Consider the following 14,656-nt stretch of genomic DNA (forward strand, 5'->3'; position numbering starts at 1 on the left):
ACCACTGAAGAAGAATTAGGTATAACTGATAACTGTTAATGTCTCTGTAAGAGGGAAAGCCAAAGTCTGGAAAACTTTCAGATTCCAGTAGGGGATGGAGAGGTAAGCTATGTGTATGAGAACATGCACATGTGCTTCATTTTCAACTGCTCTAGCAACCACTGAAGATTTTTTTTTTACAGAGCACTGTTTTATAAATATGAAATGTTGGAAGTTTATTTTATTATTATTATTATTAATTTAGCTAGAAGCTTCTTAGATTTGTACGCAGGTTGATGCTGCCTTAAAACATAGGAAGTACTGACCTTTCTTCAGGGAAAGGTTGAAGCTTGTGGGTAGTTTAGCACTCGCAGTGCTTCCTTCAGGCAGATTGCTGAATTCCTGGGTGTGTAGGCTTGTTGCAACCCCCCTGTTGCTCCTGCCCTCCTTCAGCCACTGTTCAGCAATGTTCTGCTGGGGGGATTTGGACCCACTGCCCTTTTACAGTTCCCTAGCCCAAAAAGCTAAATCTCAAGCAGTAAATCCCCCCTTGCTGAAGTTAAATTAATTGGGAGCTCACAAGCTGGTTAGCAACTTCCTCAAAAAGGTGAATGTGTAGGTTTGTTCTACAGACAGGCCTTTTACCAGTGATCAACGACTGTCCTTCAGGATGTGTTGTGCTGTGGATGGGTGCACAGTTGCAGGCGGTGCTGCAGTGCTCCTCGTGGCTGTGCCCCTCAGGCAGCGCACCCTCCGAGGTCTTGGTGTGTGTGTGTGGGAGCCAACAGCACGTGGCCAAAGAAACAGACTGCGTACTGAGAGGAAATGGGGACAAAAAGCCTAAGACAAACCGTGCTGCTGAATTTACATTTTGGTCAGTGTTTTTGAGTTGTTAAAGAAGTTCAAGAAATACCAGTCTTGGAAATATTAGTGTTTTGCTTCTTTTTGTGCAAGCTCCTCCAGGCTTGGTCCTGACTAATGATTGCACAACACTTCATAAAATGTAGATATTATTGCTGGATTTAATTATGCTCCCTGGCTGCCACTTCTCTCTCAGATTATTTTTTTTAAGTGGCCCTTTAATATATAATCATCAGCTATTTAGAAGAGAGCAATAACAGGCTGGCTGGCTAAATATATCATGAGAACCTATAACTCGCATAATGTGTTAAATAGTTCAAATATTTTGTTTGCAGTTTGTGTGAGTTTTAAGTGATGGTGTCTTTCCCAAGCTCAAATCTGAGAAAAGCAGAAAGGAGAAAAATAAAAAGGAAAGGGTTTGATTTTTCTTTAGACGTTCAGTCATGTAAGTACTTAGCTGAAAATCTTTATAGCACAGCCACATATTTATAAAATACGATGTTTTCCTTCGTATTGCTTCGGAGACTTTTCTAACACTGCAGTGGATGAATGAAAGCAGAAGTAGAAGCAGAGTTCCTGTTGCAAAGGAGGTAACAGATGGAGCAAAGAGGAAGTATCTGGGTCTTTCTATTTTAGATTTTCTCTGTACCGATACAATGAGACGTGTTCCCACCAGGGTCTCTGCACATTGTGAAAACTGTAGTGGGCACATTGAAGATCACACACTGTTGTAGTTGTGTCAGCACTGCTTAATTTGCCGCCCATGTCCTGTCAGCCACCTCCCAGCTCAGTGCCAAGGGACAGGGGTGCTTCTGGGACAGAAGGTGCTCAGTCAGGGCAGTTGTGAGGTATCAGACTCCTCTTGCATTTGTGGCCTTAAGGGAGGTCTTAAGCGTGATGCCTCAGTGCATTACCTTTTAAAGTTTGAGCTTTGGGTGAACTCTCTTGTTTCAGTGTCCAGGACAGTTGTTAAAATCCCATTCTTTTTCAGGGAACAAGCAGTGGTTGCTCAATGTGCCAGCACCATAGAGTTTCTGCAGCAGCATTGCATTCTTAACAAGCTTATCAGGGATGCTGAAGATGAGGAAAATAATTTTTCTTCCACTAAAGAAGTTAATTTTCAGAAAAGTAATTGTATTTTATTCTCTTAAGAACCAGATGTGTTATATCTACTATGAAGATGCAGCTATTTAGTAACATGAGAGATTTTTCCTGGTTGCTAAAGTATTGTGTGAATCTCTTGAGGGATGAGGAGAAACATCAAAATGCTGAAAATGGAATGCATCAAAATTGTGGATTTATAAACCAAAACCATGAGCTAGAAGGCTGAAAATGAATGCAAATATGGACCTATTATTGTAAATATAGAAGAAACTCAGACCTCTAGAGAAAAAGCTTGGGAGATGAGTGCGGCATCTATCTGTAGTCATTATGGAATAGTTAGCATGCTGTGAGGAGCCAAGAGGAATTTGTGCTATGGTGTATGTATATTTTGCTTGTTCAGTGGTATGTACTTTAGATTAAAATGACCTCATATGAAATGGCTGTTAGTTGCACAGAGCACTTTGAAGGGCTGAGATTGAGGAACAGTAGCTTGTCAAATGCTACTCTCAAGTTTTTATTCAACTTTTTCTGATAGGAACTATTACAGGTTTCTTTTCAGTTTTTCTTTCACTTCTGTGTTCTCTTCTGCTAAGTTGGGCTGTTTGGCTAAGAAGTAGGGAAAATGTCTTGAATCTGATCTCTGACTTTACATGAATTGAATGTCCTGTGCTGTGGTTTGAGTAGAAAGTTTGTGTTTTTCAGAAGTGCTGACTTCCCAGGATTGAGAGAGCTTTCGAAACGTCATCAGGATAGAAAATTCATCATGGCATCTGATTTTCATTCAGTGTATTCCAGAGAGTTGGTGCTTGTGAGGTGTCGTGCTCACTTGATGCCAGTAACACACTTGAGAGCAGATTCTTTTTTGTCCATCACAAGAAGTCCTAATAAAGACATTGAGGGCCCGCCAGTGTTGCACACAGTGGTGTGTACAGAGCAGGAAGTGCTGCAAACGATGTGAGAATCCTCTTTGCAGTTAGGGGCTATGCAGCCTTATGCTTCAGGGTGTTGGCTGGTCACTAGGTGCTGCAGGTCAGGACAGACACCAAAGTGGGGTCAGGGAGCAGGCAGTGGGCTGAGCACATCTGCTGAACCTGCACTCGTGCCATTTGCTGGAGCACGCGGTGCTGGGACTGACGGCAGTGCTGGCACACACTGCTATGGGCTGCCCCGGAAGGTGGACCTCAGCCTGATCCAGTACTGCAAGTGCTGACTAGATTCATTAGTTAAAATCCATTAGTAGATTATAAGATCATCACTGACGTAGTTTTGACCTGCCTGTGCTACTGAATGAGGGGAGCAGAGCACTACGGAGGAGGAGGATGGCTGGGGAGCGAGTGGATTATTCTCCCAAGTCCTCTATTCTTTCTGTGAGCAAAACCATTCCTTTTTTTTTTTTTTCTTAAAAAACCTTCTCCCTAAATATGTACTTGTCTTCTGCTGTCCTTCAGCCCATAAATGTGTCCTAGTTTTCAGAAAGCTAGGTATGCAGCAGCTCTGGTTTTCAGGGAGTTGCAGACAGCCATGCTCTTGTGGAGAAGGAGCATCAGGAACAACTTACCCACATTTCTCTTGTACAGCCTGTGGGTATTTTTAAGATTTCTGAATGTTGGAAGATGTCTGAGTTGTGTCCTCTGTGTTACAATTGAGATTTTAAGCAGATAGTCAACGGCACAGACGTAGAAAGGTTTTTTTAACCTCAGAATATAGAACAGCACGTAGAGCACTGGCATCCAGCGCTTCGTTTTCCTGCTCCAGAAGAGATGGGAAGCAGCTATGTGAAATGCTAATAATCTCACTGTGGTTTTTGAATAGACTAGACTGGGAGAGCCTTGAGTATTTTTCCTTTTCCCTTTCAACTGCAATTTTGTTATTGTATTGCTGCCCCCATCTCTGCTAAATATGGCTTTTGAAATGTAAATCATATCATGTTCTCAGAGATGCATATGACACCCTCAGCACTGTTCCTCTTTGCACTTCAAAGAGCTGTGTGGTCACACTTTACATCTCAGCAAAATCGCAGTATTTGCCTTCTGAAGATCTCCTTTAATGTGTACAATCAATCCCCAATAATGTGTTTTGGGTTTTTGTTCCCTGGAGTCTGTTAATTTTAATGTTGCTACAGGTCATCAGGAATCATAATCTCTTCTTTTTTAATTTCTCAGTGAGCGTGCCTGAGGGGAGACAACACGAGAGAGCAGAGGCAATTGAACATTGAACTCGCTGGGACCTGAAAAAATGGTGCTGGATGAAGAGAGGATTAGAACTTAGTTGTAAACGGGAAATCGAGTCGTGACGGATGATGTTCTTCATTTCCACATCTACCATGGCCCAGATCCTCTGGCTGGCTGGTTGATGGGACTGACTGCCCGACACTCACTGCTTGGGTTCAGTGCAGATATCCCCAGTGCCTACAGACTGAAAGACCTGGGATCAGGTGGCAATTGGATGGTGCCAAATCTGGGAATGGAAAGAGAAATGGACTCTGATGAGCGAAGATGGAAGTGACTTGACAGCTCCAAGCTCAGCAGTTGTCTCCAGTAAGGACAGGTTAAGGTTGGAATCACAAGCTTTGCTGGGAGAGCAGTATGCAGGAAGCTGGTTTTCAGGCCACAAATGCTTTCACAGGTAAGGATTTCTCTCGTAATTCAGCTAATACTTTCGAGGCAATTTACTGTAGTTTTGAAAATAAATTGAATAGTGTCTTGTACTACTTCCACCTTAAGTAACGTTTTAAAACATTTCACTTGAGGAAAGTTCAACTCTGGTATTAACAGTGAATAATATCTTTATTTTCTGCCCCCTGAAATGGATTGTTATAAGCCTTAGGGAAGTTAAATCTTTGCTTTGCTCATTAAAGTACTCATTAACAGCTCAACAACGAGTACCCTCCTGGGTGAGTTGGGTCTATCTGTATTATATAAAATATAATCTGTTAAGTTGCTCTTACCTTAAATGTGGCATTTTGGTGAGGGTGTAGGATGGGCATTGTGTCAGAAGGCTTCTCAGAAACATGGCAGCACTGAGATTTATCACTACAGCCAGTGCATGCCTCTGGATAGGACTTGCCAGATAACCATCTGATAGTGACAGGGCAAGGGGAAATGGTTTTGAACTAAAAGAGGGGAGATCTAGGTTAGATGTTAGGAAAAAATTCCTTTCTCGAGTGGGCAGTGAGGCTGTGGTGTCCCATCCCTGGAGGTGCTCAAGGCCAGGTTGGATGGTGCCCTGGGCAGTTGAGCTGGTGGGGGGCAGCCCTGCCCATGGCTGAGGGAGTTGGGACTAGGTGGGTTTTAAGGTCCCTTCCAACTCAAACCATTCTGTGATTCTGTGATAAGTTGTGCTTAAACTCCCTCCCTCACCTCATGACTCAGCTGAGTGGCAAAACTGAAGTACTCAAATGATAGCTGTCTCAACTGACTCCAGTATGCTTCCTTGTAGATGTGTTGGAAGTAATGTACTAAGAAGAGATGCAAAGGTGGTGGGTCTCCCTTAGAGAAGCTCCCCCTAGTGTGAACTCCCCTGGAATGCACTGCATGCCTTGTTCTGAACTGGTTTCTAGTCTGAGAGGTGGGAGAAGGAGGATCTTCTGATAACCCCCTTCCTGCTTTTTTTTTTCTCTCCACATCATCCAGACAGCTGAGACCCTGTGAGAATGGATAGAAAATCAACTGGATAGTTCTTTTGCCTTAATGGGCCTAGATAATGGATTAGTACCAAAGTGAAAATAAGTGGTGTGTGAGACATTTATTTCTTCAGTTAAAAAAATCTACTTTCCAAAGTTTGCTAGATTATGGCTTGTGTGTATAGGAATATCATTGTCTGTCTCTGAGTTCCTTGCTATTTGAAGAGTTGTTCCTAGGAGTGACCAGCAAAGCTGTTGATGTCCACTGGTTTTGCCCTGTTGCACAGCAGACCCACCCTCAGAGGCTGATCCCACCATCTCACTGCAGTGGGGTGGTTGCTGTGTGTCCAAGTGCCCACACGTGCATTGTCGACACGTCCATTGTCGTCGGTTCAGCATGATAATTGATAATGCAGCTCTAGGGGAAATCCCTTAACCATCCCATTGCCAACTGTTGCTTTGATTCACAACACAGTTTTCATGCGTGAGTGAGATGATTCTTAGAGGTGAGGCAGTGGGAAACTTTGTTCCAGATGTGCTTCACTGCTGATGGGAGCTGTGAAGTCAGGAACCATTGCAGGGCCCTTGTGCCTCTGCTGGACGTGCAGCATGTTCCCACAGCTCCCACGTGTTCTGCTTGGGCAATTTATGCTTCTTCCTCCCTGCCACTCTGCCAGCCCTCCTCCACCTCATCCTCCTCTTCCTGCTACTCCTTTGTTCTCCACAGAAAGTCTTGCTGTTGACTGTCTTTTCCCTCTTCCTGCTCTGCTTTTCCCTCTCTGAAAACTCTGTTACCCTTAACATCCTTGTAATACCATATTATTTTAAACTCTTCTGCCACAGCATCTGCTATCCCTTTGTGCCTAGAAGGTCAGGTTCTTGGCGTGTGGATCAGACTGCTAAGACAGCAAAGCTTCAGAATGTTGCTAACCTCATGACTGCTGCTGGGTGGAAGGGAATGGCAAATAATGAAACTGGTGTCCTTGGAGATCTGGGACAGCAGTCAGATTGTGGTGACAAACCAGCACATTCCTACCTGTTGTGTGCACTCAGAGAGCCTGAGGGTTGTACTTTCTCTCATAAGGAATTCTTATATTCTTTGGAGTTGCCCTCAGGCAAATAAATAAGCATTTTGAAATGTTGTTAACTGTACTAAAGAATTAATAAACATTTAGTTAAGTTGCACCATGCATTCAGGAGACTTACAGAAGAAATGGGCAGCAGACCTGTAAAGTAAACAGGTGGAGTTACCATTGCTTTTATATTAGAAGAAGGCAAGGACTTCCATTTCTCCAAGCTTGAAGCAGATTTGCTTTTTGGTGGTTCTTTTTGTTAGATTTATGTAGCACTTCCTGCATTGTACAGAGGGAAGGTGTATATTTCTTAGACAAATTCTTAGGAGCTTGTTCTGCTAATGTAAGCTCTGTGGTAACAGAGTAGTGCTAGGTGAATACAGTTCCTCCCATCATCCTTGCTGTGCTGCTGCTATTGCTGGTATGCTGAGTTAGCTGTAGAAGAAAACAGTAGTGGCTAGTGGCAGAGGGGGCATGACCACATGTGGAAGTGAGCTAATTTGTACAGAAAAAGCTGGCGTCTGAAAGCAGTGCCGTGTCAACACTGAATCTAGCAATGCCAAGTGATTGCAGCTATTGGAACAACTAGGGTAATCATTTTCAATTTACAGCTGAATGTAGTGCTGCTAAAAGAAGCCTTGGAGGACGATACCTGTGTGTAGCCAGCTTTAGAGTTGTTTCTACCTTGCCTAATATGCTGTGACCTAGGAAGGCTTAGCGGTAAGCTTAGAAGTTACTTTCATCCTGTATATATGCTCACTTTACTGGTACAGACACCAGAGTTGCTGTTTGTTACAGATGGCTCTTGTTCCAAGAGCTATACTGTATTTACTATGTATTACTAAACATCAGTATATGGTAAAACCCTTTTAACTGTACTGTTCTAATGCTAATTTCAGAGGATTGTGCAAGTATAATAGGTTCAGGATTGCAGAATGTAGAAAAGGCAATGAAAGTGCTTCTAGGCTTGATTAGGAAAGAGATGGCTGAGTCTTATGATGATAAAAGGCAATTTGAGTGATAGCAATCATGTTCTTCAGAAGATGAGAGAATTTCAGAATGAAAGCAATGGTATGCAAGGAGGTAAACTCACAGAACTGACAGGAAAGATTTATTGCGAAACAAACCTAAGAAATCTAGACAGGCTTGCAGTTTCTGAAGGATCTAACTTTTTCTAGTCATAATAAAGAGTTTTAAAAGTACAAATAAAAGGTGTCCCAGTTGAAAAAAAAGAATCGCATGATCTGAAAAATGAGAAGGACTCAAATAGAAAGTAGAACTGTATTTGTTACTGAGGTGAATATAAAAATAGTTGGAGTATGCAAGGTCCAGATTTGATAGGCTAAGGCACAACATAAAGTGCAGCTAGTAAAGGATGTGGTAACAAGAAAACGTACTATGTCCTTACTGGTAATAAGGTAATTCAGTACAACTAATTGAGAAGGAAAGCCAAACTTGTGATCTGATATGTGCAGGTTGGACCAAATAGTTAATGATTTTTTTGCATCTGTCTTTGCAAAAAAGGGAGATCGTAATCCGGTGGCAAGGAAAGGAATACTACTTCTAGACAGGTACAAATTCCAAACAGAACAGGAACAAAACTGATTATAAACTAATTAGATGAGATAGGTATTTTAAAACAAGCTACAGCTTATTAAATTATCTCTCCAGCGTAGTATGAAATAGCTGGAGCAGTATCTCAGCAATTAGCAGTTACACTAGAGTACATTTAGAGGACAGCTGAGATTCAAAAACAACCAAAACTGTGAAAGACCAAACAGTGCTTCTTCGTGTAAACTTTCCTGGGTCCTTTTTTCCCCTTTTGGAGTAGATAGCTTAAGTTTTTTGCGGAAAAATATGTCCAAATCAGATCACCAACTGTTTGTTTTTGTTTGTGTTTTGTTTTTACAACTAACCTGCCGATGATAATGGGATAAAGAAATGTAAATGATTTTTCTTCCTGAATGTACCTTGTCAGTTTAACCTAGCTTCTCTGTGAGCAGACAAAGCGTGTCTTGATTTTGCAAGGCCTATCACTCTTTCATAAACAAGGTAGCAATGTGGGCTGCAAGGTAGGTACCCACTTAGCTGGAAAGCTGTTCTCAGGGTAATTAATAGTGATTCATAGCCAAGCTGGAAGGATATGTCAAGCATGATTTTGCCTAGGTTTGCTTGAAAATATTCAATATTTTAATTAATGACTTAGATGGTAGAATCTGCATGCAGAATTTCCAGATGACACCAATGAGGGAGAGGATGTAAACCCTCTGAGCACAAGATTAGAATTCAAAATTAATGCGGGTGTATTGGAGAACTGATCTAAAATAAATACGATGCAGTTCATTAAGGACACGTTCTAAATTGTGGTTGGGCTGGAATAATCAGCTGTGTAAATCAAAATGTAGTATAACTGGTGAGACAGCAGGTCTGCAGAAAACAGATGGGCAGTTGCAGGAGACCAGAAAATGGCTATGAATCAAGAGTACTATGTCATAAACATTATGCTAGAATATATGGACAGGAGACTGTGTGGAAGACATGCAAAATAATTTTTCCACTCTACTTAGCATTTGTGTGGCTGGTATACCACTTGCTCTCAGCAGCACTCTATGGGCCTGTTGAAAGCATTCAGAGAAAAGGAAAAAGGCCAGAGATCTAGACAACGTGGCCCTTGAGAATTGAAAAAAAAATGCTGTATTTCAGAACAGAGATGTAATTCCCAGACTTATGAAGCTGTTTTTCCCTAGGTTCACACTAAGCAGTGGGCTTTTGTGCTGGGGCATGTCTCACACCCTGAGCTGGATGGCCACGATGAGCAGTGCAGTGCAGGCCCTGCAGTGGTGTGATGGGTGGGAGGCCACCTCACTGGCATGCTTCCTAGCTGCCATGAAGGGGAGCATGTCCTACCTTGGTCTCCCTTGGTGCTGTGCCAGTGCTAGGGTATCGGTGGTGGGGAGCAGGGGCAGCTGAGGTTCGTGTTTAAAGATCAGCTCCTTTCACCAGTGTGTGTTTTGAGTGTTGGTGTAGCAGAACAGAGTGATTCTGAAATGAGCCCCCATCACTGGTGAGTGCGTGGCATGGGGAGATCCAGGATGAGCAAAGGATAAGGGGAATACTGTGGGATGAATTAGGAATCAATGGATGAAACATCCTGACCTCACAGGGTCAGCTTAGGTCCATCAGGATTTTATTAGCACTGTCTCAGCGTAAGCTCTGACAGACCTGAGCTGACTCCTGGGCATTCCTGCCCTGTGACCCTCTGCACTGCTAGAGGGATTATTAGCTCAGGCACTATGGAAACTGGAATAAATAGCAGGAGATTGCTTTATGCACTGGGCCCTTGCCCTTCTGTGTAGTACTGGCTATTTCTGTCACCTGATCCTGCTCTGTTATAGCTCCGCATCTTCTCCTTCACGTCTTCTCTGTGGAAGTGATTCTACCCTCAAATCTTTGCATAAATCCCTTGCAGCCTTATCTCAAGGTCATTGTTGCCAAAGCCTAACATGAGCAACATCCAGACAGACAGAATTACTCCCAGGAAGACCCCCTTGGCCTGGCTGATTCTCCACCAGGCCCCACTTTGGCAGAGAAACTGAGTTTGCCTGTTCAGAGTTCCTCTTGACCAGAGGAATACAGCTTGAGGGGATGCCCTTACCTCTCCTCTCTGTACTTCTGGCATTGAGGATTTCTGTTTTATTTCCTGTTTTGGGTTTCATGCTTTCCCAACCTCTTGCTACCTCTTCCCCCTGTGTCCAAATCCCCTCTGTTCTGAGACTCCCCCATCCCTCCCCATCTGGGTCTCACTTCAGGATTTCATACCCTTGTGGCAGTCTTCCTACTTTTTGCTACTGTTCTTTACCTTCTCTTTTTTCTGGACTTCTCCCATGTCCGGACCAACTCACTACAGCTGATCTCCAGGTTGTCTAAAATCCTCTTCCTCTCTTTTGTAGACTCAGTCCTTCTCTTCTGCTCAGGGGTATCTCTCTCCACCTTAACACTCCAGCTGCAGTAAGTTCTGCTGGTTTATGTGGAACCTTTCTTTGCACAAGGTGATGTGAGAGCCTGACACTTCATTTGGCTCCTTTCCCCTTTGCTTGTTTTGCTTAACTGGTAATATTTTGGGTGAAGATGTCTGGCCTGGGGATTATGGTTCCAGAGTGGGGAGGCTCCTTGAAGGGATTGCGTGGGATACCAGAAAAATTGCTCCAGCAGATTGCATATGCTTCAGTTGGCCTATATTGGTTCAGAGATTGAAAGAGTGAGGGAAGATGTGATAACCATTTAAAAATATATGGAAATTTCATGTAAAGAGGAAGGTATTAAAATCTGTTTTCCAGTTCTTCTGGGGATAGACAAGCTTGCTATAGTGGAGAGATGTAGGTTAGACATTAGGAAAATCTTTCTAATGGTAAGAGTAGTTAAAAACTGCAGTCGATTGCCTAGGGAGATTGCAAAGAGTCCGTCACTGAAGGTTTTTAAGAACAAGTTAGACTAATATCTGTCAGGAATGGTTTATGTATAGATGATCTTGCCCTGGGGCAAGGGGCTGGACTTCATGAGAGCACTTCCAGTCTTACTTTCCTGTGATTCTATTATTGCTGCTTCTCTGGATAATGAATGTACATACATTTTACACATTAGTAACCCACCTGCACTACTGTATTTTCTCTATGATTAAATAGATTCTCCTGGAATAATTGATAATAGATGGATTAAGTGTCTTATGTATTTAAAGTCTGCACTCTCTGTGCTGGAGTATTTCCCCATAGCGTTTGTTCTAGCCTGCCCTAGCTTTCATTGCAACCTTATTCTTTAAGCATCTTACTGGGAGGGCATCACACATGTTTCTGTGCAATGAGTATAGAAGCATTTTCATGTTTCAGAAATACTGCACCCATTATTCTGCTTGCAAGCATTGTAAAGAAAGTTTTTTACTATTCTTAGGTGGTAAACAGATTGAAAAGGTAATTGTTAAGAGTGATCAAAAATCAGCTGAAACCAAAGCAACCTTCATTTGAGATAGATAGTTTTCTTTATAATGAATAAACCTATGGATAGTTGAGGCTCAGTGTAAAACAGAAAAGCAGGTTTGAAATGTCTTCTAATAAGGGTATAACGTAATTAATATTAAAATCAGTTGAAGGCCCATTTATGCTTTAACACAGGTCTGCCTCATCGCTGTTGTCATTATTTACATGACTTTCAATTACAGATAAACATTTCATTTAAAGAATACAACTGGAATATGTAGCTGAGCATTCTTGTTCCCTTCTGTTGCCATTTTGTTTCCTGCTGCCCCTTGAAGCTGCTCTGACCTTCCTGTATTCTTGGCAGTTTTTTAACAAATGCGTTCTTACGTTATGAATTTTCAAGGTTACTATGTCACACATGGGCAGCTCTTAGTGTCTTTTAGATCTTGGGAGGAACAGATTGCCTTTTGCAGTGCCCCTTACTCAACACACAGATAGTAACAGACCATTTTCCATTGTAGTCCCTTAGATGTTTTCTTGAGAGCGTGCAGTTTTTTTAGTACAGATAGTATTCTCAGCAAAAAAAGAAATAATATTTGGAACGAGATACAATCTGTCTTGAAGAGTTTGTTATCTAAATGCATTATAATCAGAAGCATTCGGTGAAACTGTTCTAAGTGTAGTAATGATTAGTTCAGAAGTCTCTTTTTCAGGGTTGAAAACTTTAATAAAATTAGTGGACACTGAGAAGCTGAAAACCAGTTCAAGAATGGTGGTGCCACGTAAGAGCAATAGCTTTCAGTCACAACTTAGCTCTCCTGCAATCCCTACAACAGGTGATTAGGACAGCAGTGCTTTTTGCTTTAATTTGCTGTTTTGAATCCTTTAATTTCCAATCTGCATTACAGTCTTGGCTACGTGTGTGTGGTCCATTTCTTCTTATAATGGTTAGTCCATGCGCAAATGAAAAGCCTGTTTGTAGTGTAGGTCAGGCAGGAATTTACAGAATTCAGAGAAACAAGACAAATGATGAAGTGTACTGCTGGAAATGGCAAATGGCTCCTTCCTGAAGTCATGGGAGAGAATGCTCTGACATTTTCTTGGAGGATGTTGAATCCTTATCTTTGATATCCATTTTTGGAAGATGATATTCAAAGCCCGAGCATGTTGCTTGCAAAGTCGATGGTTCTTTGAAAATGTCCATCTGCCATTTCTCATTTCTTAATAGTACATGTCACGGTGCCTTCACACGGTGTACAACTTTATCAGCCAAGTGGCCCATTCCAGACTGAATATGACAATAAACTGAACTGTGAATATGCTGCATTTCAGTATTTAGTCATAATAAAGCGGCAGACTTTTTCCAAAAATGAACACACAGTCCCTCAAGTAAAAACCAGAAAATATAAAGGGATGAAAACTGATTGTTAAATTGGAAGTTTGTTTCCTGTTCATTCATTTTAATTAATTTGGTAGCATTTATTTATTTATTTATATTTTTGAAAGAGGGAATACGAGGTGTGAGCTTGGCTCCTGGCTAGCTGAGGTTGGTTCAAATCACAGGAATGTTAGGGTTGGAAAAGACCACTAAGGTCACCAAGTCCAGCTGTCCTCCTGTCCCCACCATGCCCACCAACCTAAGCCCCTCTGTGCCACTTCTAATGCCTCAGTGCAGCTGCTGGTGTGGCACAGAAAACAGGTCCTTTGCTGCTTCTCAAAGAGCTCAGAAAAATGAAGTCAAAACATTTACTCTTTTTTTAATAAAATAGCTCAGAATCCTGTGGCATAACTTAATCCATTGGTGTTTTATAGTTGCAGTTTTGCTCAAATCTGTGGTAGATGTTCCCTTCCCACTGCTGGCTCTCTGCTATAAGGGGGGATGAGGACGTCCCCCATCTCCACTGCTTTGTTTTTTTCCAGAAGGAGTAGGGTGATAAGGCAGAACCCCCGCAGATTTCAGTGTGGGGTGCAGTCCTGCAGGGGGAGCCCAGTGCCGTGTGCTGGAGAAAGAGGAGGAGGAGGTCAGAGGAGAGAGGCCGGGCTGGTGTCCAGCCCCAGCAGGACTGCAGGGGAAACAGCATGGAAATGCCTTTCATTGCATTAAACCAGAGCTGATGTCAAGCTGTTGAAGGACTTGACTGTGTCCTTTTGGAGGCTGAGGAGTTGCAGTGGCAGAATGTAAACAAGAACAATATTAGCCCAAACTCCCTATTCACGTAAATGTGATGGGGGGCATGTTTCCAACTGTTCAGGCAGTGTTGTTTTGAGTGAATAATATGAGGCTAAGTTTTTGATCTGATGTTTTTTGTACTGCTGAGCAGGCTGTTTATCTTGCTAGAATATCAATTTTCTTTAAAAATAAAACACACAGTACAGATTAATATTATGATTCTCTGTTCTTAGCTGCAGCAACACCTCTATAAATCCGTCCTTGCAGAACAAGGAAGAATGAGTGAACAGAAGTGAAAGTATTTGTAGCCTAAATGTAGTGAAAAAGCCTAAAAGCTATGGAGACAAAGGCAACACCACATATGAAGTGTCAGATATCACATTTACTTCTCAACTATTTCATCCCTTGAACTTTTCAGGAAAAGAGGCCAAGGTGCATGGGGATTCATTTACTTGCCAGATCTTTTTGCTTGTTGCTTGCTTTGTTTTTTGTTCAGAGTGAAGCTTCTTGCTGGGAGGACAGAGCCCTTCCTGTGAGCCTTTCCGTGGGTGACCAAGTTCCTGCACCTCCCGTCCCAGGGCTGGGCCTGCCTCACAGAGGAGTCCTTGGTCCACCCATGCACACACACCCCAAACTCCGCTTCCACATTTTTTCCCCATGGACTGCCCATCCCCTGCTGCAAAGTCTTTCCAGAGGGCTACACCCATCCTTTTTAATTTCAACTCGACTCCCAGCAGTGGTGAATAAGGAAAATGCTAAGTTTCTAGTAGGATCGCTACTTGCTGATAGGGTGTAGTCTTCAGTGCATGCCAGCTTCTTGCAAACACCCAAAGATAGTCTTCTCCCTGAAGAGAATATGATGCAGTGCTCTGGTATA

The 14,656-nt window shown here is 42.5% G+C and overlaps 1 protein-coding gene across 3 annotated transcripts in view; it reads left to right on the plus strand.

The window, feature by feature from the left end:
• Window positions 1-14,656, plus strand: part of LDLRAD4 (low density lipoprotein receptor class A domain containing 4) — a 260,237-nt gene that overhangs the window by 90,898 nt on the left and 154,683 nt on the right. For all 3 annotated transcript variants that reach the window (XM_065752502.1, XM_065752501.1, XM_065752504.1), the window contains exon 3: window positions 4,107-4,569. In XM_065752502.1, the coding sequence (XP_065608574.1) occupies window positions 4,530-4,569 (40 nt within the window). In that variant the 5' untranslated portion in view covers window positions 4,107-4,529. The remainder of the gene's footprint in view (window positions 1-4,106; window positions 4,570-14,656) is intronic.

The sequence above is a fragment of the Cyrtonyx montezumae genome, unplaced genomic scaffold (assembly GCF_038088225.1).
Source record: "Cyrtonyx montezumae isolate F1298 unplaced genomic scaffold, pur_monq_1.0 scaffold_8, whole genome shotgun sequence".
Lineage (NCBI taxonomy): Eukaryota > Metazoa > Chordata > Aves > Galliformes > Odontophoridae > Cyrtonyx > Cyrtonyx montezumae.